General features: G+C 37.8%; 4 protein-coding genes across 7 annotated transcripts; 3 read left to right on the forward strand and 1 right to left on the reverse strand.

The window, feature by feature from the left end:
- Positions 1 to 254: 254 nt before the first annotated feature.
- LOC143430674 (adenylate cyclase type 10) lies at positions 255 to 9,126 on the forward strand. The gene is made up of 30 exons (XM_076907051.1): positions 255 to 332; positions 884 to 1,028; positions 1,101 to 1,376; positions 1,441 to 1,564; positions 1,632 to 1,786; positions 1,876 to 2,013; positions 2,212 to 2,431; positions 2,494 to 2,797; positions 2,934 to 3,061; positions 3,124 to 3,282; positions 3,362 to 3,467; positions 3,587 to 4,003; positions 4,087 to 4,178; positions 4,262 to 4,414; positions 4,490 to 4,568; positions 4,636 to 4,768; positions 4,833 to 4,973; positions 5,041 to 5,190; positions 5,301 to 5,382; positions 5,503 to 5,720; positions 5,804 to 5,956; positions 6,034 to 6,149; positions 6,233 to 6,556; positions 6,628 to 6,764; positions 6,944 to 7,233; positions 7,349 to 7,547; positions 7,743 to 7,882; positions 7,962 to 8,073; positions 8,140 to 8,278; positions 8,983 to 9,126. The coding sequence occupies exons 1-30, from the start codon at positions 255 to 257 to the stop codon at positions 9,124 to 9,126; spliced, it is 5,052 nt and encodes a 1,683-aa protein (XP_076763166.1).
- A 1,223-nt stretch (positions 9,127 to 10,349) lies between these two features.
- Clpp (Caseinolytic protease proteolytic subunit) lies at positions 10,350 to 12,274 on the forward strand. 4 transcript variants are annotated; one of them, XM_076907377.1, is made up of 5 exons: positions 10,350 to 10,406; positions 11,153 to 11,239; positions 11,327 to 11,461; positions 11,569 to 11,959; positions 12,021 to 12,274. In XM_076907377.1, the coding sequence occupies exons 2-5, from the start codon at positions 11,201 to 11,203 to the stop codon at positions 12,170 to 12,172; spliced, it is 717 nt and encodes a 238-aa protein (XP_076763492.1). In that variant the 5' UTR covers positions 10,350 to 10,406; positions 11,153 to 11,200; the 3' UTR covers positions 12,173 to 12,274. The 4 variants fall into 4 exon arrangements, with proteins under 4 accessions (XP_076763492.1, XP_076763494.1, XP_076763493.1 ...); XM_076907379.1 differs by lacking the exon at positions 10,350 to 10,406 and adding an exon at positions 10,566 to 10,584; XM_076907378.1 differs by lacking the exon at positions 10,350 to 10,406 and adding an exon at positions 10,595 to 10,766.
- On the reverse strand, positions 12,258 to 14,539 carry Lft (Limb expression 1 family member lowfat). Its single transcript, XM_076907375.1, has 4 exons — positions 14,169 to 14,539; positions 13,765 to 13,952; positions 13,352 to 13,698; positions 12,258 to 13,281 (listed from the first exon to the last, which is right to left on the reverse strand). The coding sequence occupies exons 2-4, from the start codon at positions 13,919 to 13,921 to the stop codon at positions 12,877 to 12,879; spliced, it is 909 nt and encodes a 302-aa protein (XP_076763490.1). The 5' UTR covers positions 13,922 to 13,952; positions 14,169 to 14,539; the 3' UTR covers positions 12,258 to 12,876.
- A 1,074-nt stretch (positions 14,540 to 15,613) lies between these two features.
- Cyce (cyclin E) lies at positions 15,614 to 19,596 on the forward strand. The gene is made up of 3 exons (XM_076907373.1): positions 15,614 to 16,756; positions 17,219 to 17,831; positions 17,910 to 19,596. Exons 1-3 carry the CDS (start codon positions 16,743 to 16,745, stop codon positions 18,660 to 18,662), a joined length of 1,380 nt encoding a protein of 459 aa, XP_076763488.1. The 5' UTR covers positions 15,614 to 16,742; the 3' UTR covers positions 18,663 to 19,596.
- The last annotated feature ends 291 nt before the right edge of the window (positions 19,597 to 19,887 follow it).

A 19,887-nucleotide genomic window follows, 5' to 3' on the forward strand; every position in this document is an offset into this window, starting at 1 on the left:
AAATGAGAGGGAGATGATGATGGAAAGAAACAGATCCAGTTGGGTGGGAATGATTCATTTATTAGAGGCCCGCGCAAGAATGGAATTCCTACGTCCGCGAGGCTCGATTTCGTGTGTCGCGACGTGTCTTTAAAGAAGTTGTAGCGAGTATAATCCAATTTGTTAGTTGACAACCGACGGTATAAAGGATGAACGAAAGCGTGAGAAAGAGAGAGAGAGAAGGAGAGCGAGGAAAATAATTACGTAAACCAAAGATGACGTCGACCCATCATAGATTCAAGCACAATAAGGAACTAGTAGGGCCAGGCACAATAAAATTCGGCCGTCACGTTGTAGGCAGCGATCTGTTAGAACGATAAGTCATATTAAGTATCTATATAGCGAGACTATTAAATAAACACATATTGTCTATTGTCACGAGAAGTGTATTCATTGTTAAACGCTGATCCCCTTCTACGAGACTTTAATTATAAATCTGGCTATTAAGTTGAATAAATACACTCATCAAAGAACGAAACGTAGTATTACTTCAGCGTCCATCTCTACTGAACTGCAGGACACGTCATATGAATTTGGTTACATACTAGAAATCTACGATCCCATTGAAGTTGTCTCGTATATAAAAAAAACTATCACTTTCTACACAATCAAGTCGTTTCTTTCGATTAACCAAACCTCTAAATAACAGTAAATAGAATTAGAATAAACTCAGATAGAAACGAGTCATGGATCCGCGAGACTCTGTTGCTAGAACTGCTCGAAGAAGAACTCGCGGAAGTACAATTGAAAATCGTAAGTTAAAGTATCCAGCCTCTATATAGAACGAATAAAATAGAGGAAGTAATCATCAGGAAGTATTCGACGCAAGCAAAACATCGAGCAGGAGGTTAAGAAGCGAGCATCGCTGCTAAGACTGGAGAACCACACAAAAATATTCGCCTCGATGTGTCCAGATGAGATTCTGGACCATTACGATGATTATCAGACTAGAATGTATTACACCACCTTAATGCTTGGTGATGTATCAGGTATAATACGATACAAGAACAATTCTACTCAAAAAAGTGAAAAGAATGAATAAGAAACGATCTTCGATAAAGGCTTCACCGATCTTGCTGAGAAATACACTAAAACCGGAAAAGGAGGGCCATCGAAATTGACGGACACTCTGAACAGTTACATAGGCGCTATGGTGCAAGAAATACTTTCGCATAACGGCGACGTGTTGAAATTCTCTGGAGACGCGTTTATAGTGATGTGGAAGCTTCATAAAGGGATGATGATGAGGGACCTGGCGATAGAAGCGATGCAGACCGCCTGCATTATTCAAAAGCACTTTGGAACTTACGAAACTGAAGTTGGGGTGACTCTTAAGGGTGTGTTCCTCTTTTTTTATTATTACCACTTAAAAAAAAAATAACAGCCATTCTCTGCGATTAGTTAAGTTGGCCATTGCTTCTGGAAGAACGTACTTTACGTCTATTGGAGATCCAGATTTATCGTCGCATTATATTATCACTGGTACACCTGTGTGGGACGTGAAATTTGCTGAAGGCCTTTGTCGGTAATAACGAGACAAACTTTTAATTAACGACATTGTCGAAGTTCCATAATTCTGGCTTTGTTACTAGAGGGGGTGACATTCTGGTGGCACCCAGTAGCTGGCAATGGGTGAACCCGAAGGAATACGTCCACAAAACGCTTCCAGATGGCATACACACCCTTATTATAACTTGCACGAGCATTTGGTACCAAGCGAGGGATGAAACGATCGCTACTACCGATGGTATAACGAAAAGCTGCGTTATTCCTTTCAATATGTAGATTAATCATTTTGCACGCTATTGATTCAAGCTTGAACACTTTATTTCATAGATGAAAGAAACGGAAACTTGACAGATACCTCAGTGACCGCATCTAAAACGAAACTTGTCGATTACGAATCGGACGCGATAGCGATGGAATTGATTACTGACATTTACGAGGATGGATTCAAACAAGTTGATTACAGCCGTAAGCATAACTCTTTGACCACCAAAGAACTGATATGCAAACGTGTCATACTGGGACTATGTCTCTGAGAGCCAAAAGAATCATTCGTCTATCTTCTCATTCAAAAATAGAATTTAGACATTCATAGCTTCCACATGTCACTGTAATGACGCGTGATTCCAGTTCGAGGCTCAAAGAGTTAAAAACCATACGTTTCAGTGCGACCAAAGGTTATAAAAATAGGGAAAGCTCGCCTGAAGGGAGCTTTGAAGAGCTACATGCTGAGACCAGTGATTCGATCCGTGGAAATGGACGAGCCATTGGAATACTTAACCGAAATGAGGCAAGTGGTGATTCTGTTCATCAACGTGGTCACCTCAGACGTGGGCAAAAAGGCGTTGATCACCTTGGTGAACGCAACTTACAAGCTGGTCTGCCAGTAAGCCTCCCTTATTCCTCTCGTATCGATCGATTTAACTGCCTTCGAATCTCTCGACGAAGAGTCGTGGGCGGTATGCACGGATGCGTGAACAAGACGTCCCTCTTCGACAAGGACCTAATGTTCCTCTGCGTGTTCGGTTTGCGGGGCGACAAGCACGAGTTAGAGTCCCAAATCGGTCTGAGGTGCGCCGCGAAAGTGCGATCGTCTCTTGTAGCCATGGAGAACATTAAATCCGTGACGGTTGGCGTCACCACGGGCATGACTTATTGCGGAGTCGTTGGACACATATTGAGAAGAGAGTACACGGTGATAGGAATGTCTGTGAACAAAGCTGCGAGACTTATGATGGCGTATCGAGACAAGGTGAGCGTATATCTAGACATTTGTATAAGGATTTGCATACAGAAGAAAAGAAGAAAGAAAGAAAAGCAAATGCTCTACAAACATCGACGAACCTAATAAATGCGCATACTTTACGTATATTAAAAATGTGTCTTAGGTGGTCTGCGATCGAGAAAGTTTCCTTTATTCTCATCTGGAAGCCAGGCACTTCATCCTGCAGGAACCAAGATACTTAAAAGGAATCACGAACGTCGGTCCCATATATGAGTTTCAAGAGCAACCAAAGCAAGTATCGATGGATGCTATCTCGAAATAAGAAAGCATCGAGTTTACGTGTGATTTGTTAGGTATATTGTGTCAGATCTGGTATGGAATAAGTACCCGTTGCTTGGTCGAGATAATGAGATTGATACGTTTATAAAAATGCTGAGGATATTGTACGAATACACCATGGTATCTAAAAACCATCGTGACCAGCGTCCAGAGTACAACACGCTTATTATAAAGTATCTATACTTCTATTGTTATTATATAATTATTTTTATTCAATGACACGATTTTAATTACCAATAATTGCTATCGAAGAGGCGAGCCACGAATAGGGAAGACGAGGTTGCTAGACGAATGCACGCAGAACATTCCAACAGGGGTGCGTTGTAACTACATCAGCTTGCGAGCGGACGATGCCCAGGTTGATACTCCATACCTTTTAATTTTCATAAAATTCTACGACCAAATTAATGGAAAAAGGATGAACTAAAGTATTTTGTCTCTCAACAACAACGAAACTTGGCGTATCTCTCAGTGCAGGCCCCGTACAGTCTGATACACTTAATATTTTCAATGCCCCTCGGGTTCACCGTGACGTCGACGCGAAAGGAACGCGAGGACAAGCTGCTCCTTCGTCTGGGGAACGTGAAACATCCGTTCTTCCTCTGCGTTCTCAATCAACCCTTTAACGTGCGTTTCTCGATCACGCATCGTTACAACGAATTGAACGAAACGGAGAAGCGGAAGGTTCTACGAAAATTCCTGTTGAAATTAATGAGAGGCTGCTTCGAGCAATTGTGGCTGGTGATCATCGACGATGCAGAGTACAGCGATCAGGAGTCGCTACAAATCTTTGACGTTCTCACGAAAAGAGATATAATATTCTTCGTGTTGAGCTTTGGAAGGAAACTGGGCACCGATTTCCAGTTATATTTAAGTTTCTTAAACAGAGCAAAGGTATCGAATTAATTATTTTTTGGGGAACTAGAGAGAAGTATGAATTTTATATCGATGAATAGCAGGATTTGTCATGATAAAAGGTAATTGAACTGACTGGTATAGACAGATGGTACCATGCTGGTTTAGCTTGTCAAACGCTTAACGTAAATGGTCTACCTGCAGAGCTTGAGAAGTAAATTGCATGAACTTACAATCTACCTTGCTAAATATTTATTGAAACTATTGATATCTAACTTCGAATGGAATTTTTTAAAGACTCATACAAGAAAGAAGCTTTGGAAATCCAGGCTGGATCGAAAGTTATTTGGTCAGCCTTCTCCAAGCTGGCAGTTTAGAGATAGTGAATATCAGCAAAAGGGAAGCGAACGTACAGGGCTACGTGCTACCTCCAGTAGCTATGTTGAAAAGGTTTATTTCATTGGAACAAGTACGGAAAATACACGCATCCCCTTAAATAATTTATTCCATATGATTTCAAATCAGATTCGTTTCGAGCACGATGTACATGGACAGTCGCGATTATCGGAAAGACAGATGGCAGATGTACAGAGCAAGTTTCAAGGTAGATAAATTCTTTCTTAGATCAAATATTGCGTCACGTAGGAATCAATGGTAATACTTTATTGTAGGATAGTATGATATCATTATTGGAGGAACAAACATCGCATCTAAGTATCGACAATGAAGAGAACATTATCGCGGTTTGCAATATCTCTCAGACTTTCACGTATGAAGACGTCGACCCAGAAATTACAATGGACGGTAAGAAGAATATTTCCTGCTTTAAGACGTAATTAATAAGAAGAAAAATCCTGCTATATTATAGTTATGATCTTGAAGCTTTTCGACTCCTTGACACCGCTCGATCAGCTTCTCTTAAAGTGCGCCTCTGTGATTGGCGAGACTGTAAATAGACACATGCTAGAAAGTCTGATGACCATCACTTCCAAAAGAGAAATTGCAATTGGTAATCACTGTAAATTACGTTAAGATAATACGATCGATTAACTGTCTGAAATCGTACAATTCGTTAGCCGTTTCGAAGCTGTTTGAGATACGTGTGTTTGGCTGTGCCATTGGGGACTTTTCTCGAAATACAGGCCCGATAATATTCATCAGAAACATGCGAAATCCTAGCTCAGAGACGGACGTCTTCTGCAATTGCATCGGCCTCACTATTCCAGGTATTAAGAGCCGTAAAGATAGAAAATGTAGGAACGCGCGCACTAATCGTTGACTACTATCGTTGACAACTATCGTTGACTTGAACTACTGAAAAAGTGTATCTCCCTAGACGATCTGATGGATTTGCCAAGATACGCTTCTTGCGGCTTGATGAGGTTCAAAATGACGCTGTTTCGCAATACTACTTATCGGTATCTATCGTATAATGTTTAATTAACGATTGCAAATACACTAGAAGTATCATTTTTATTGCAAAAAAGATAGAAAATATTCGTATTGTCGTGTATTCTCATCAAGAAAATTTGATTAAGTTTGCTCACGGAGAATCAGAAAATGGAATTGCACAACCAGGCATTGAAATATCTGCAACATCACACCAGACGATGCGTTTCTTGCGGAGAGGGCCAATTCGCCAAATTATTAGGGACGGTATCGAAGAAAGAAGAGAAGAGGCACAAGTCGACCGACATAGACGAAATGCTTGAGATGGAATTCGAGGACACTAGAGATGTCCAACAAAAGAGGAAAAGTAAATGAAAAAGTTTACGAAAACTCTTGTTAATCGATGACATTTTGGCTTTTTTAATAACGTCGATGTACATTAAACGACAGGAAGCAAACCACCTCTTGCTTGTCTGAATGTGTTTCGAACCGTCGAAAGGAAACCGACGATCACATTTTCGAATCTGGATTTCAGTGGATGCCTATGTGATTTAATATTGATGACGGTTTATACACAAATCCTCGAACATTGTCGTGGTATTGGTAATTATTCCCTTGCGACAACATAATTTGTATTCAATATAGAAATCATAATTAAAGGCAAATGTTTCATGTCTCAGGGAAAACTGAAATGATACTGACCGCTCTTCTGGAGTTCGCAGAAGTCTGCTTGATGTTTTGCAACATACCGCAAGCTCGAAAGCTCTTGGCAGAAAGTGAGATTATCCTTGGACAGGTACGCACTAAAATTCTGCTCGAGAAAAGAATTAAATAAAGCCCAATATTAATAAATACTGAACCTGATACTGACATTCGAAGCTGTTCAAATCGAACGAAGATGAGGTGGTCCTTTTGCCCTATCTCAACGCGAAGATTCACACTCTTCAGGGTCAGTGTTTCCTCGAGAGTGGCTCGATCTTCGAGGCTGAGCAAACCCTTGAAATGGCGGTAACTCATTTAGGATACAAATTTCCCAAGTTAGAAATGATGATCGATCTGAAGTCGATCTCGCAGTTGATGGATCTGAAGGTAAAGCTGACCTGCAGGAAAGATTGGCGGCTTGATACTGACCACGAGAACAGTGGTGTAGATTATACGGAGCAATTAGCAACGTGTTTGTCGAAAATGTTTGAGCTATTCAGGGTAACTAATTGAACTAAGAATATTTCACGTTGAGACCTTTACAATCTTCCTTATTTTTTCTTTTAATACAGATCAAGGGGTTGAAAAAGCACGCGCGTTTAGCAGCAATTTGGGGTTTGAACGCAGCTTTGAAATCTAATAGGAATCTATTGATCCTTTGTACATCGTACACTAATATGCTAATCACTGCGCACATGTATCAGGATAGGTGAGAATTTTCATCGATTCTTTAGAGAAAAATGTTTAAAGAAAAATTATTCCAACGTTCCACGAGCATGAGTTAAATGACAAATGCTTTTAGAACACTAAGACAACTCTTTCATAAGAACACGATGGTCAGCTTAACATTCTAATACTCGAAAACTTTAATAACAATGGTTTTTATAGATACATAATCCCCCACATAGAACAGAAGAGTATCGATCTCTGCAACGAGAGTAAAGATACGCTCGAATCGCAAGAAGTGAACGCGATCGCTGAACTTTACGCAGGGATATTCTTTTCTCGCTGGCTAAGAGGGTTAATCTCAACAGCCATCCAGATCGGTTTCATCTGTTATAGAATGGCCAACACGATTGGATCCACGTTTCTGAAGCTGCTCGTACTGCCGCGATTAGTTCATTTGCTGATGATCTCTTGTCGACACTCGGAGGTGGTCACTCAACTGCGAGAATTAGGTAACAAATGAAATTCCTATGATTTTCTTCTCGCTATCGTACCAAAACTCGAGTGCACCTTATTTCAATCGATCGTGCTTGAGAAAAAATTCGCAAATACTTGACACGATTACAGAATTCATTTCCCATTACGATTTGGACAAATGTGGACGTACTTGGTATTATGCGCTTTGCGCGGATGTGCAATTAGATACTGGCTTGACAATCATTTCGTTTCAAAGCTGCGAACGGTACTTTCTTCGAGAAGGCGAGCGGATGATCAGTCTGGTCGATCCGGAAGCGGAAAGACGATATTTCACGTCCATGTGGCTGTGGTACTTGATCCAAACTATTGAGTGAAAAGGGGATAACGTTCTGCGTACACTAATTTTTGAGAGAAACGCAAGAGTACTCTGTACTGATTTGTTTCTGATGCTTTGCCCCTTTTCACTCGTGATCAGCCTTACTAATTGCAATCGTTCCATTTTTTATGGAGCAATGAAGACACGTGTAACCTTTGTCTGTAAAAGGTGCATTAGAACTGAACAATGGGAAGCTGCAAGAGTGTGGAGTGGCAGAAGCGTAGAAAGTACCCCTATTATGGACGAGCACATAGTTGCAGCAACGGTTACTATGTTAAAAAGACTCGAAGGATTATTAATTCTTTATGGTATCGCATTTTTATTTTGATCTTCAAACGAATCGTTTGCAAAACGCTGGAACAATCGATTAAACGTCCATTCATATAGTACATAAAATAAATAGCAGAAATGCAGACGCAATTATTACCATGACGGAGATAGAGGATATTTTTAAAGATGCAAAGAAACTGATCAAGATCGTTGAGATTGTGATTCCTAGGTAAATTTTGAGTAAGAGTTAGAATTGTAATCGTAAAATGGAACGAAACGTACGAGATCGTTGCAGATATATATTTTTGAAGGCGTATTACTGGATGATAAGATCTCGGAAAAATACAGCAATGAAGCTGTTAAAGAAATTACAGAAGATATGCCTAAAAATGGAGAACGAAATGATCTACGCCTGGGCACAGCATTGCGAAAAGGTTTTTCTTTTACCAGTAAAAACGAAATTTGTTCGCGAAAAGGCTGCAGATTTAATACAGAATCTATTATATTCCATTATTGTACTATTAAATGGTGTCATCAGATCATGTTATCAGACATTACTTCGAGAAAAATCTGCAGCCAAATTACGATCATTTTGATGGAGAAACAAAACTGCATAAAATTTGGAAATATATTTTTAGGCTTGGTCAGGTGGAATCTCCTCTTTACAAACAGACAAGTGGAAGGAAATATCAGAAAACACAATTTTAGACAAATGGGATGAAATCAATGTAAATGACTCAAATATGATAATCTTTACTTTTCCCTTACCAGAATACCTTGTATAGTTCAAATCGTATAAAAAAAAAAAGAAATTTAAAACAGACGACGATATAGAAATATACATGTCAAATTTTTTCCATTTTGCTGTAAGATACTCGGTAATATATTATACGAGGCATAAAAATTAATAAAATTTTAGTATTATAATAGTTACTTCAGCTATCGTCTACCAAGTGATTTGAATAGAAATTTTATATAAATTATAATGCAACGTGCGCTATCATCCCCCTGCAAAACGTCAACAACCCCTGTGATGATTTTACAGCCGAATCCTATTGAATATAATTCGGTACGCTTTTCAAAAAATATACATGTACTTAAATAAATATACTGTGAAATAAAAATAACATTCCCATAGGTTGGTTACTCCACTATCCTTCCTTTTGTTCCTACAATGCCTAGGGGTTTTGCATCCTATTACAATAAGTACCATCCATATACAACATTACGCACTACTTGCACTTACACCTGCCCTCCGTACGGTACAATTTTGAATAAATGACATTTTAATAATTTGAGATAAAAGAGAAGCAATAGAATAAAAATTAAAAATACTAATATAATTAATAATATTTTGCAGTATCCAGCGTGTATAGATGTTAGACAGAACCCAGACAACAGAGCAAATCACATAACACCTCAAAAAGCATCAGCATATCACGGTAGCGCTATAGTTTTAAATAGTTTTATCGTAATTTATTTTATATTTGCCGCTGTAGAGGTAAGAGAGAGAAAGATATATAAAAAAGCTATAAGAAAGAGTGAGACAGATGTTACCTACTCTACTCGAGAACCCCTAACGCCATCTCTGTAAAAAGTGCTCAAACTGGTCGCTCAGCATTATCGACAGCGAAGTAAACTACTGAAGCACTAGCGCCATCTCTTGGAGGAGTGCTGAAACTAGGTCGGTAATTAGTTTCAGTCTTCTCCGTAGAGATGGCGCTAGTAGTCCTTGAGTAGTTCACTTCGCTGTCGATAGTGCTGAGCGACCAGTTTGAGCACTTTTTACAGAGATGGCGCCACGGGTTCTAAAGTAAGGTCGATATCATCTGTCTCACTCTCTCTTATAGCATTACTTATTTGAACTAAGTTATAGTTTCAGAAATATTGAACTTTTAGTAGAATTATTATTAAATTTTATTAAACTTTCACACGGATATTATATTTTGAAACAATTTTATTCTAATACATTTAACAATTACTTTATATATTTTACCACTCTCTCACTTTGGACTGCGAAGCAGATGCTATTATCCACGTCTTATAAGGTTGTTTCTTTCTCTCTACTTGGTTGTGTCTTGGTTTTTCCTTACACATTATATACCTTCTATCATTCTTCCACAGTAACAGACAACTTCTACATCTCCGCTGCAGTACAGTTTTCATTTTTAAACCACACATAAAATTATACATCGGTAGTACCGGTTGAAGTAATGCCGAACTAGTTTTGTTCGTACATGCATTCAACAGATTAGAAGAGTATTGTTTATTGCACATGTAGTGCATGTTACGATTTGCAATTCTTGTACAGGGTTCCATCGAAGATATTTTTGGAGCAATAGAAACTAAAGTTTGACAGACCGTTTTGAATAAAGAAGATGCGTTCATTGTCTCTGTAAAAATATTTGCATATACGTATAAACTTCCCGAATTCTTATTTAAAGCATCAACATCTATATAATGAACAGAAATAAATGTAACGCTGTCATATAGCATACTTAAAGAAATAGAATTAAAAAGCTAACCTCAATTGAAGTAAAGTAGAATTAATTTTGTTAACCGGTAAGTGGTGTTAACTGCATACAAATTTCCTACGACGTACAAAATTAATTCGTGCAATAGGAGCTTCACAATATGTATTCTAATTCCTTTCTTATTTTATTATCTTCTGTTTGATTATGTTAACGCACTGCGAATTTACGTTCTACATGCTCGCAGCAAATAACCAGTACTATTAAAGGTCATTCACATGTGCTTGCTGATTTGACATCTACAAACAATTAACTTTAATGATATTTTATAAGTTCGGTATACTTTGTATATTATCAGTTAATTAACTTTATAGGAAAGTGCGGTGGTGTCATAATATGAATAAATAAAACACATTCTATAACGAAATGCTTTACACCGCGCCTAGGACAAGTTAGTTTCGACAGCCACTTGATACAAAATTTTTTGTAATTGGATAACTGGTTTTTCGGTGTGAAAATTTGTATACAAAAAATGGAATATATTAAGTATTCTCCACTGTGAAAAAAGACATAAATTAAAAAGAAGTGAAATATAACCTGCAAATGTTCAAGTACGATAGTGGATACGACAAATAAAATTGTATTTAAATCGTTGCACTTTAACCGTGACCACGTTATCTCCGTTTCGTTCGAAGAGACTTTTATTGATACTGTTAATCAATCGCGATAATACTTTAACTTCCTTCGTTTAGGTTATGTTTTATTCTTACGTATTTTTTTTGTAACAGACCGCTCTTAAATTGATTGTCAGTTTATTATGTGAACTATTGTTTGCAGTAATACATATTCAAGTTTGATAAGAACAGTAAATGCGAGATTATCAAAATGTTAATGAGGAAGCTAAACACTTTGTTACAAATTTCTGTAAGTGCTTAGATTAAGAGATCTTTATTTTCAAATTTTCCATAATTCGATATATAATAAGGGGATGATTAATTATATAATTTACAGATTCCTAGCCAAAAAATAGGTAGTCGGTATCTAAATTTTGTACCTGTTGTTGTGGAACAAAGCGGACGAGGAGAACGTGCCTATGACATTTATTCGCGTCTCCTAAAAGAAAGGATCATTTGTCTTATGGGACCGGTATTGATTACTACATCCTCATCCTATTTAAATTAAATTTTTAGTTAATTTTTAATTAACACTAATTTTCAAAGTAAAAGAATAAAAAAGATTATATCCATTCACAGATCACAGACAACGTGTCTTCAGTAGTAATCGCTCAACTTTTGTTCCTTCAATCAGAGAGTAGCAAAAATCCAATTCATATGTATATCAATTCACCTGGCGGAAGCGTAACAGCAGGTCTTGGTATATACGATACCATGCAATATGTTTTACCCCCTGTAGCAACATGGTGTGTAGGGCAAGCATGCTCAATGGCAAGTTTATTATTGGCTGCTGGAACAAAAGGCATGCGTCATTCGTTGCCGAATGCAAGAATTATGACACACCAGCCATCGGGAGGGGTGTCTGGTCAAGCTACGGATATACAAATACAAGCATTGGAAATACTAAAACTCAAAAAGCAGATCAACAATTTATATGTCAAACATACTGGCATGGATTTGGAAAAAATAGGTATGCAGAGACATAAAACTACATTATGTACTCGATTTCTAAAATGTTACAATTTTTGTAGAACGTAGTATGGAAAGGGATAATTTCATGAGTCCTGCCGAGGCAAAAGAATTCGGTATTATAGACAAGGTACTAACGCATCCGATGCAAGAGGAAGAAACGGAAAACACAAAAATACCAGAGGTTGCTCTTGAACTTACCACACAAACTTGATGTTAGGGTTAATAAAAAATATGCTTAAAATTATGAAATTTGATTAAAATATGTATTTATCAATATTTAAAAAATAGCAATAAAATATTTTTAAACAATTTATGTTGTGCATATAACTGTGTTTAAATACAGTAAATCTGCCTATATTTTGTAAATATATATATATAGAACATAAATTGATGTTGAACATGATTTCATAAATGATAAACATAAATGAATTAATCCTTCAATAACAAATCATTCATATCACTTTGATATTATTTCTCAGAGGCAAGCAGTATATCACCAAGCATTCTCGCGTTATATGCTTATACATATATAAATGCTATGATCATAAGAAAGACTGCGTAATGGAAGACGAGACGTTGTATCGAAATATCCACCTATATACAATTAATGAATAATTTTGATTTGAAATTGGTCGTCCTGCACGTGTTGCTTTTTACCGTAGCTCATAATGGCCATCGCACCGCTTAAAGTATTCTTAAAAATACATTAAGTTTATAATTCCATTAGTATTCTATTATCACCAAAAATACTTTATAAAAAAGGACGGAATTGATTACATATATCGATGCTAGACAACAATAAAGCATTTCACAGTATAGTATAGTGTGACATTGTATGCCATTAAAAAATATATAATTTTTAACAACAGCGTTTGCAAAATCGGTATCTCTTTTTCTGCACGATTATTCTGAGGATCACTGGGGGCATACTTGGGCGTGCGCGAGCATCAATATGTCTTTCTTCTCTTTAGGAAATCTAAGCTCCCTTCCGGCTAAACGCGCCGCTTCGAGTTCTCTTTCAGCCAATGCCAGTTCCATAGCAACAACACCGCCGCCACTTTCGTGTTCTCTCGCTACCCAATCCAACGCCATTTGGCTACGCATATCATCGTCCAGAGCTCGATGACTGTAATGCGCGACTACTTCCTGTCTGCTACATTGCCTTTCTCTCATTGCTTTCAAAGATCCGTTCCAATGAAGCAATTGAAAGACTGTCATTAACTCTTGAAATTCTAACATCGTCCTTCCGCGGTTGCATTCCAACATAAAACGAAACGCTCCTATACCTGTATTCGGATCTTCTTTCTCATCTCCATTTCCCTATTGAATATTTCAATTAATTGTAATATTCGGATTTTCAGGAATACAAAACGTGCTCCAACGATTATACCTGTGTTTGATTGCCAACACCATTAGATGTCGAAGAGGGTTTTGCGAAACTCGCTCTGGCTTCTGCGACAGCTTTCTCTATGAAGTCATCCGTAATTTTGCGCGCTGGATGTTCGTTGAAAACAGAATTCATCAATGCAATTTTGGCGGCCGATCTACGAGCCTCTGCTTTAGTGGGACAATTTTGGAAGCTACCGAAGCAAGACCCTCCGGGAAGAGTCACATAGCACACGTAAGGTGGGCTTGTACCAGGTACAGATTCGTAAATAACTAATGCCCCGTTTCTAAGTTCTGTACCTCTGCTTTGCTTCATTTGCCAAAATTCTTGCAAGGCTTCCACTACGTTCACTATAAAAGTAAAGTAAAATAATATATAATACAAGTTCAGCATCAAGTATTGAAAGACTTTCACACCTCTTCCATAGCCTTGAGTATGTTTAGCAAAGCTGTTAACAACTGCCTCGACTGCTTCTTTCAACACTTGCTTGTCCCTGGCGTCCACCAATCCACCCGTGATACCCATATTCTCAGGAACCCGAGATTTTGTTTTAACTGGCATTATGCCCTGCATCACCTTCTAAAAGCTCAGGTACATTTACGTCCTATAAACGTGATTACCATTTAATCCTGCGATCGATTAAGGTGAATACTTGAAATTTTATCAGATTAAAAAAAAAAAGGTGGTAATTAACAAAAATACGTAATTAAACGAAATTTCGTTCTGCGTGTAGTGCGCCTGAAGATTAGTGAATTGTAGAATGAAAGAAACGAACGTGTAAACCACGAAAATGTGTCTAAAGATGTCTGTATATACATACGTAGCCTAAAGTCAGCGGAACAATGTTAGCAAGGACTGTCCCTTCGAAATGTTCGGTGTGACAGGTCTCGAATGTTATGCGAACAACGGAACGGTGAAGCAATCGCTGCGACACCGTAGGCATCAGAGACGAGAAGAAACCCTGGAGGCCCACCTGCAGAGAGACCCGGATGCCCAGGAATTCGCGTAAATTATTCTCCGACCGAGCGCTACGGGATCAAATTGCAATACACATATAACGCGTTTAATGGCCCCGGACCACTGACGATTTCCAGAAAACCAGGGCTGTCTACCGCCGATCGAGTACCCCACGCTACGATCACACTATCGCCGAGGATTGCCAACTGATTATCAACCTTTTCTACCAGATATAGTATCGGACTCTGTAAACGTGGAACCCGTGCCTAAATTCTTCTGTACTATTTTAACATATTACATGTACGATCACAGAAAAGATATGCTTAATGATCCAGTTAATCTAAATATGGCTTATTTTGCTATAAATTATATTTTATTACAAAATTGTTGTACCTTTACAGTTATTGAGACATCTATGGTGTGAGAAAGTATTCTAGAATTTAATGGTTTAGATTATGAAACTTGAGAGAATGTCGAGTGTCTATGTATGTCAATTGTAACTTTCCAGAGCGAGTTAAATGTAGTTTCTGTTAATATTGCATATTATTACAAAATAAATGTATTAAATTATATGCAGGTATAGCATTGGAAATGTCTAAGGTAGACAGCTGAATGTTTCTCAGAGTTGTTTCAGCGAACAGAGCGCCATGAGTCGTTACAAAGAACTACCATACTAATCAGTTGATAAGTAAGAATTGCATAAAAAGTAGCAACCGTATTTATCATTTTTTCAAAATCAACTTATAAATGTAGGATAAAATAAAAGTAACAGTAATGGTGAAAATTGAAATTTAAAGTAATTGCGAGGCACGAATAATGTTACGTAATGTAAAATTCGTGCATTAGTTGCTTCTTTATACCTTCACTTATGATTTTAACAAAAAAGGATTTTTGTATCACGATTAGGCTAAAGATGATTTACAATATCATCACTCTTGATTTATAGAAGTCACAAACAATCGCTTGTCTCTTGTAAAATTAGTAATTCACCTTGGAAAATGTTCTAATGTGCTAAATTTATGCCAAGTCTCTTCTGTGATTTTACTATTGTATTATAAAGCGATGCCTACTCTACATGTAACATTAATATTATCAATTATCCCACGATTATAAATATATTATTATGCTAAAATGTGTTGTTTAGATTAAAATTGAAGTATCATGTTCTACATTTAAAGGAACATACCAGGAAGTTCCAAATTCGTGCTACCTGTAGAGGTGTGACACGTGGCAAAATAATCTTTTTCTCTTATTTCTATGATTCAGAAGCGGGACTTAGAGAAGAAAATTTACGCGCGCAGATTTCCCGCGTGGTCTGGGCGTAAGTGCATGCGTGAATATCGGTGGAAGTTAGTGTGCGTGCGATGGATCAGCTGAGCGCCAGCTGTGCTCCTCGTAATGACCAATAGGAGAACTCCATACTGTTGCACAGCAGCGCCCCGAACAGACGACCGGTACCCACTGGTTTGGCGTTCCCGCGAAAGTAATTCGTAAACTTCAGTTCGCGATTTAAACCCATTATTTAACGTGTGTGTACCTGTTTTTGCTTGATTATACAGTTGCCATAGTTCATTCGCGTACGGTGTGTTTAATTGTGATAATAGTTTCTGATATTCGACGAAAAAGTCATGGTAAAATCGAGCGGGAAACATAGATGCGCAGAACGCGTGGGTGCTGTGACTCCTTGTATTTATGCATCGTCTACACGCAATATTTAACACTGTGAGACGAATGTATCATGTTGCATTAGTAAAGCACAGTTCTCCTGGTCAGTGGATTGTGATTTTCACGAGTTTCTACAAGATTTTACCTCGTAAAAGTGCATCGAGAACAGGGCGTCTGTCAAAGGACGCCAACGTAGCATCAGGTTTGCGTAGCCCTTCAATCCAGTGCACGTACGCGAAAGTAACAGTGTTTGCGATCGGGGAATAGACGATAGGACCTCGAAGAAGGTGTTCGCTGGAAATTTAGAATTTTCTTGCCCCTTTGAGGTTATGTTATACATATAGAGGGCGTGACAGTGGCAGATTGCAAGCAGGGGTTGGTCACTGTTTCGCGCGCTGGTCTCCCGCGCTTCGAGTTCCACGTCCCGTATTTTTCTGAAGAATTACCATTCTGTGATAATCCGAGGCTTGAAACTGTATCAGAAAAGACTTTAAGGATTTTTCGTGCTACAAAACGCTTTGCGTATCAAAAGTTATGACATAAAATATTGAATCAAACGCAGTCAAGTATACGTGCATTATGGCGATCGGGTGCGTGTGAGCTTTGCGCGCTCTTTTATTTTTCGGCGTTTTCCTCGCTAAATTACTCGTCGTATGCTGTGAAGAATTAAGAGGACGTCCAATTAAAGTACTGACTAATCTTCCTTTGTATTAAAAAGGCCCGTTTCCGCTCGAAATATTTTTTGAACACGTCGACAAAATTCCACTGCAAAATGCCACAGACGAGGTGAGCGAACGACTTTCCATTTGGTCTTAAAATTCCACTCGATCCGCCCGATATTTCGTCTGAAATGTTTAGAATTTGTTTAGAATAAACTTAATTGGTCTAAGCAAATTCTTTGGGCTTCCTAAAATAAGAAAAAAATTTAGAAATATGCATGTATAACCTACTTTAATTAGTACTTGCTTTTTAAAGGTCCCAACAATATTGTGTCTGTAATACATGCATATATTTCTATTCTATGGTTTTATGAACACTTTATAGACAGTTTTGATGATTTATAAAATTTCCATATAATACATATGACTTGATAAAAATATTAGACGCTGTTTAACGTAATTCTCTATTGCCTATCAAAAATATTTGAACCCGCTTGATGAAGACACTGAACTCTTCGTTCTGATACGAATAGACATTTGACATTGTTGTGGCAATATCGATAAAAAATCATTTCTCTTCTTTATGCAGTTTACATGGGAAAAAATCACAGACTTACTTGCAAGGAGGCAAAGTAGTAACACAATCTTCAAAACGTAAAAGACGGGCAACAGAAAATTCGGAAGACACAGAAAATGTATATCCGCCTAGTAAGGTGCCAGCATTGTCACATGTATCATACACAGAGTCATGTCATACAGTACATTCTTTAGAAAATTCATGCACACCACATCAAGTTTCTCCATTGAAAGAACAGCAAGAACCAGCCACATGGTCTGAATTAAGAACTGCAACATGCTTTTTAACACCATCATCTTCCAATAATACATCAAATAGACCAAGCCCTTTACCATCATTTCCATGGGCTGATGGTTCTCAAGTCTGGTCTCTCATGTGCCTGGGGGATCAGAAGACTATTACCCAAAGGAATCCACAAATGTTCCAAAGGCATCCAACATTACAACCAAGAATGAGGGCAATTTTATTAGACTGGCTGATTGAAGTCTGTGAAGTGTACAAGCTACATAGAGAGACTTATTACCTTGCAATGGATTACATAGACAGATATCTCTCCATTCATCAAAATGTGCCTAAAAATCAATTACAATTAATAGGCATCACTTGTCTTTTTATAGCTGCCAAGGTTTGTATATTTTTAAATAATTCTTTTTACGAATTTTCAAACGAACAATCATTATAATCAGATTGATATTTTTTACAGGTTGAAGAAATATACCCACCGAAAATAGCAGAATTTGCATACGTCACTGATGGAGCATGTACAGAGGAAGAAATATTAGGAAAAGAACTGGTGATCTTGAAAGGTCTTGGGTGGAACTTATCGCCGGTTACTGCTCCTGGTTGGCTTAATATTTATATGCAAATTGAATCGGGAGATTGGTCAAGACCGAATGCATTTATTTATCCCCAATATGGAGGTCTACAATATTCTCAGGCAGCACAATTAATAGATTTAGCAACATTGGATGAAGGAAGTTTGAAATTCCCTTATAGTCACATAGCAGCTGCAGCTATCTATCACACACAAGGAAGGGAATGTGCATTAAGGGTGTCACGCATTCCATGGGAACAGCTTGCACCCTGTGTCAAATGGCTTACTCCCTTTGCAATCACAGCTGCTGAAGAAGATTCTCAGTGTCTTTTAAGATCCACAATAACACCTGTGGAGTCTCATTCTGGATCTGGACTTAAGGCAACAGTACCTAATATAGTAATGGATGAATCACATCGTATACAGACTCATGTAGTAGATTTAAATATGTTAGAGAAAGCGCAACAACGATTAGTAGATGAAATTCCTCCTATCGATACAAATGAATCGGATTCGAATCCTGAATCTGGTAGGCAAAGTCCGAATGAAAGCGGTCTTTTAACTCCGCCGTCTAGTAGTCAAAAAAATTCTACTACTACCACTCCTTCGCGTCCTCCACCGCAGTTACATCCGTACACGTAATCGTAATATTTATAAACGCTTCATGCTTTTCGTTGAAGTGTTGCATTTACTAAATGCTGGTGAATGATTTTAACTAAACGTAATAGTGTATATGTCTCTGTTAGGAAATACCATTAACTGCTTGAAACAGTGTTTCCATATGTAAAAAGTTGCACACTGTGCTGCTAAATACGGGACAGCATGATGACGACAATGTACACTGTATATTATCGTAAATTAATACGATGCTTCCCATTATAACCCATTGTCATTGGACAATGATATTTAATATTGTAACGGTAAGATTTACAGTACAAGGTGTTAACCATTTTTCTACAGTGTCCACAGTGACATTGAATTTATTTAATATTACTTGTTTTATTATGGACGTTTAAAAAAAAAATGTGCCTTGCATAGAGGAATGTAAACTTATATGAAAGCCTATGGCTATCTTCTGTGATTTATATCCATGCAGTGAAACTTGATAATACATTATATATATATATTAATATGTTAGGGAGGGATTGATTGCTATTTTCATGGATCTAGACAACATAGTGCCTTAGCGAAAAGTGTCTTCAAAAAAAAAAAAAGAAATAACTGTTTTTATTAGTTCTGAGCTGAAGAGAGCATTGTGAATAGTATTCTTTTATATAATTCGCTTTATTTTAACGCAACGTATTATAACAGCGCGTTATCGAGCCGGGTGAATGTATTTTTATGTATATGTATATTGTGCAGTACTAATAATTAAATGAAAAAAAAACAAGAAAAAAAGTAGCGAGTGGTTGCGAAAGGATGAATGTACGAGTGAACATGTAAGACTACTAATTATTAAAAATAGGATTAAAATGTTCGTGATCGATTTACACTGCCCTGCATGTAGTGACGCGGCCGGTTTATACACCTTTGTATGAAAACTTTGACAATAAATATTTGTAAATCCGAACCTTAAGCAGGCGATTTTCATTGCGATCCTTACGAAACGATATTCAATTCGATAGAACTTATAATTACAGCGACTGTTAATTCAACTTACGACGGTGTACAATTGCTCAATGGTGGATCGTTGGTCCAGACGATATTACCGACAGTGAAAACAGTATCGCAGCGCCCGTAGCGTTCCTTCACGAAACGCAATAACGTCCCCTGATTGGCCATTGCGTTTACATTTAAGTTGTCAAATGCCAGACGGCCGTTAAGAAAGCGGTTGCCTGCTAAACATTACAACGGTGCCGGAATTGTG

This window comes from Xylocopa sonorina, chromosome 15 (assembly GCF_050948175.1).
Source record: "Xylocopa sonorina isolate GNS202 chromosome 15, iyXylSono1_principal, whole genome shotgun sequence".
In the NCBI taxonomy this organism is placed as follows: Eukaryota; Metazoa; Arthropoda; class Insecta; order Hymenoptera; family Apidae; genus Xylocopa; species Xylocopa sonorina.

Excerpts from the sequence above, each read along its gene's own strand:
- Cyce (XM_076907373.1), top strand. Across the intron at positions 17,832-17,909 it reads GTCTTTTTATAGCTGCCAAG|GTTGAAGAAATATACCCACC; the intron begins GTTTGTATATTT and ends TATTTTTTACAG.
- Clpp (XM_076907377.1), top strand. The coding sequence starts at position 11,201 with ATGTTAATGAGGAAGCTAAACACTTTGTTACAAATTTCT. Across the intron at positions 11,240-11,326 it reads ACACTTTGTTACAAATTTCT|ATTCCTAGCCAAAAAATAGG; the intron begins GTAAGTGCTTAG and ends TATAATTTACAG. Across the intron at positions 11,462-11,568 it reads TCATTTGTCTTATGGGACCG|ATCACAGACAACGTGTCTTC; the intron begins GTATTGATTACT and ends ATCCATTCACAG.
- LOC143430674 (XM_076907051.1), top strand. The coding sequence starts at position 255 with ATGACGTCGACCCATCATAGATTCAAGCACAATAAGGAACTAGTAGGG. Across the intron at positions 4,004-4,086 it reads GTTTCTTAAACAGAGCAAAG|GTAATTGAACTGACTGGTAT; the intron begins GTATCGAATTAA and ends TCATGATAAAAG. Across the intron at positions 8,279-8,982 it reads GGGCACAGCATTGCGAAAAG|GTTGGTTACTCCACTATCCT; the intron begins GTTTTTCTTTTA and ends ACATTCCCATAG.
- Lft (XM_076907375.1), bottom strand. The coding sequence starts at position 13,921 with ATGCAGGGCATAATGCCAGTTAAAACAAAATCTCGGGTTCCTGAGAAT. Across the intron at positions 13,699-13,764 it reads TACTCAAGGCTATGGAAGAG|TGAACGTAGTGGAAGCCTTG; the intron begins GTGTGAAAGTCT and ends TTACTTTTATAG. Across the intron at positions 13,282-13,351 it reads GTGTTGGCAATCAAACACAG|GGAAATGGAGATGAGAAAGA; the intron begins GTATAATCGTTG and ends AATATTCAATAG.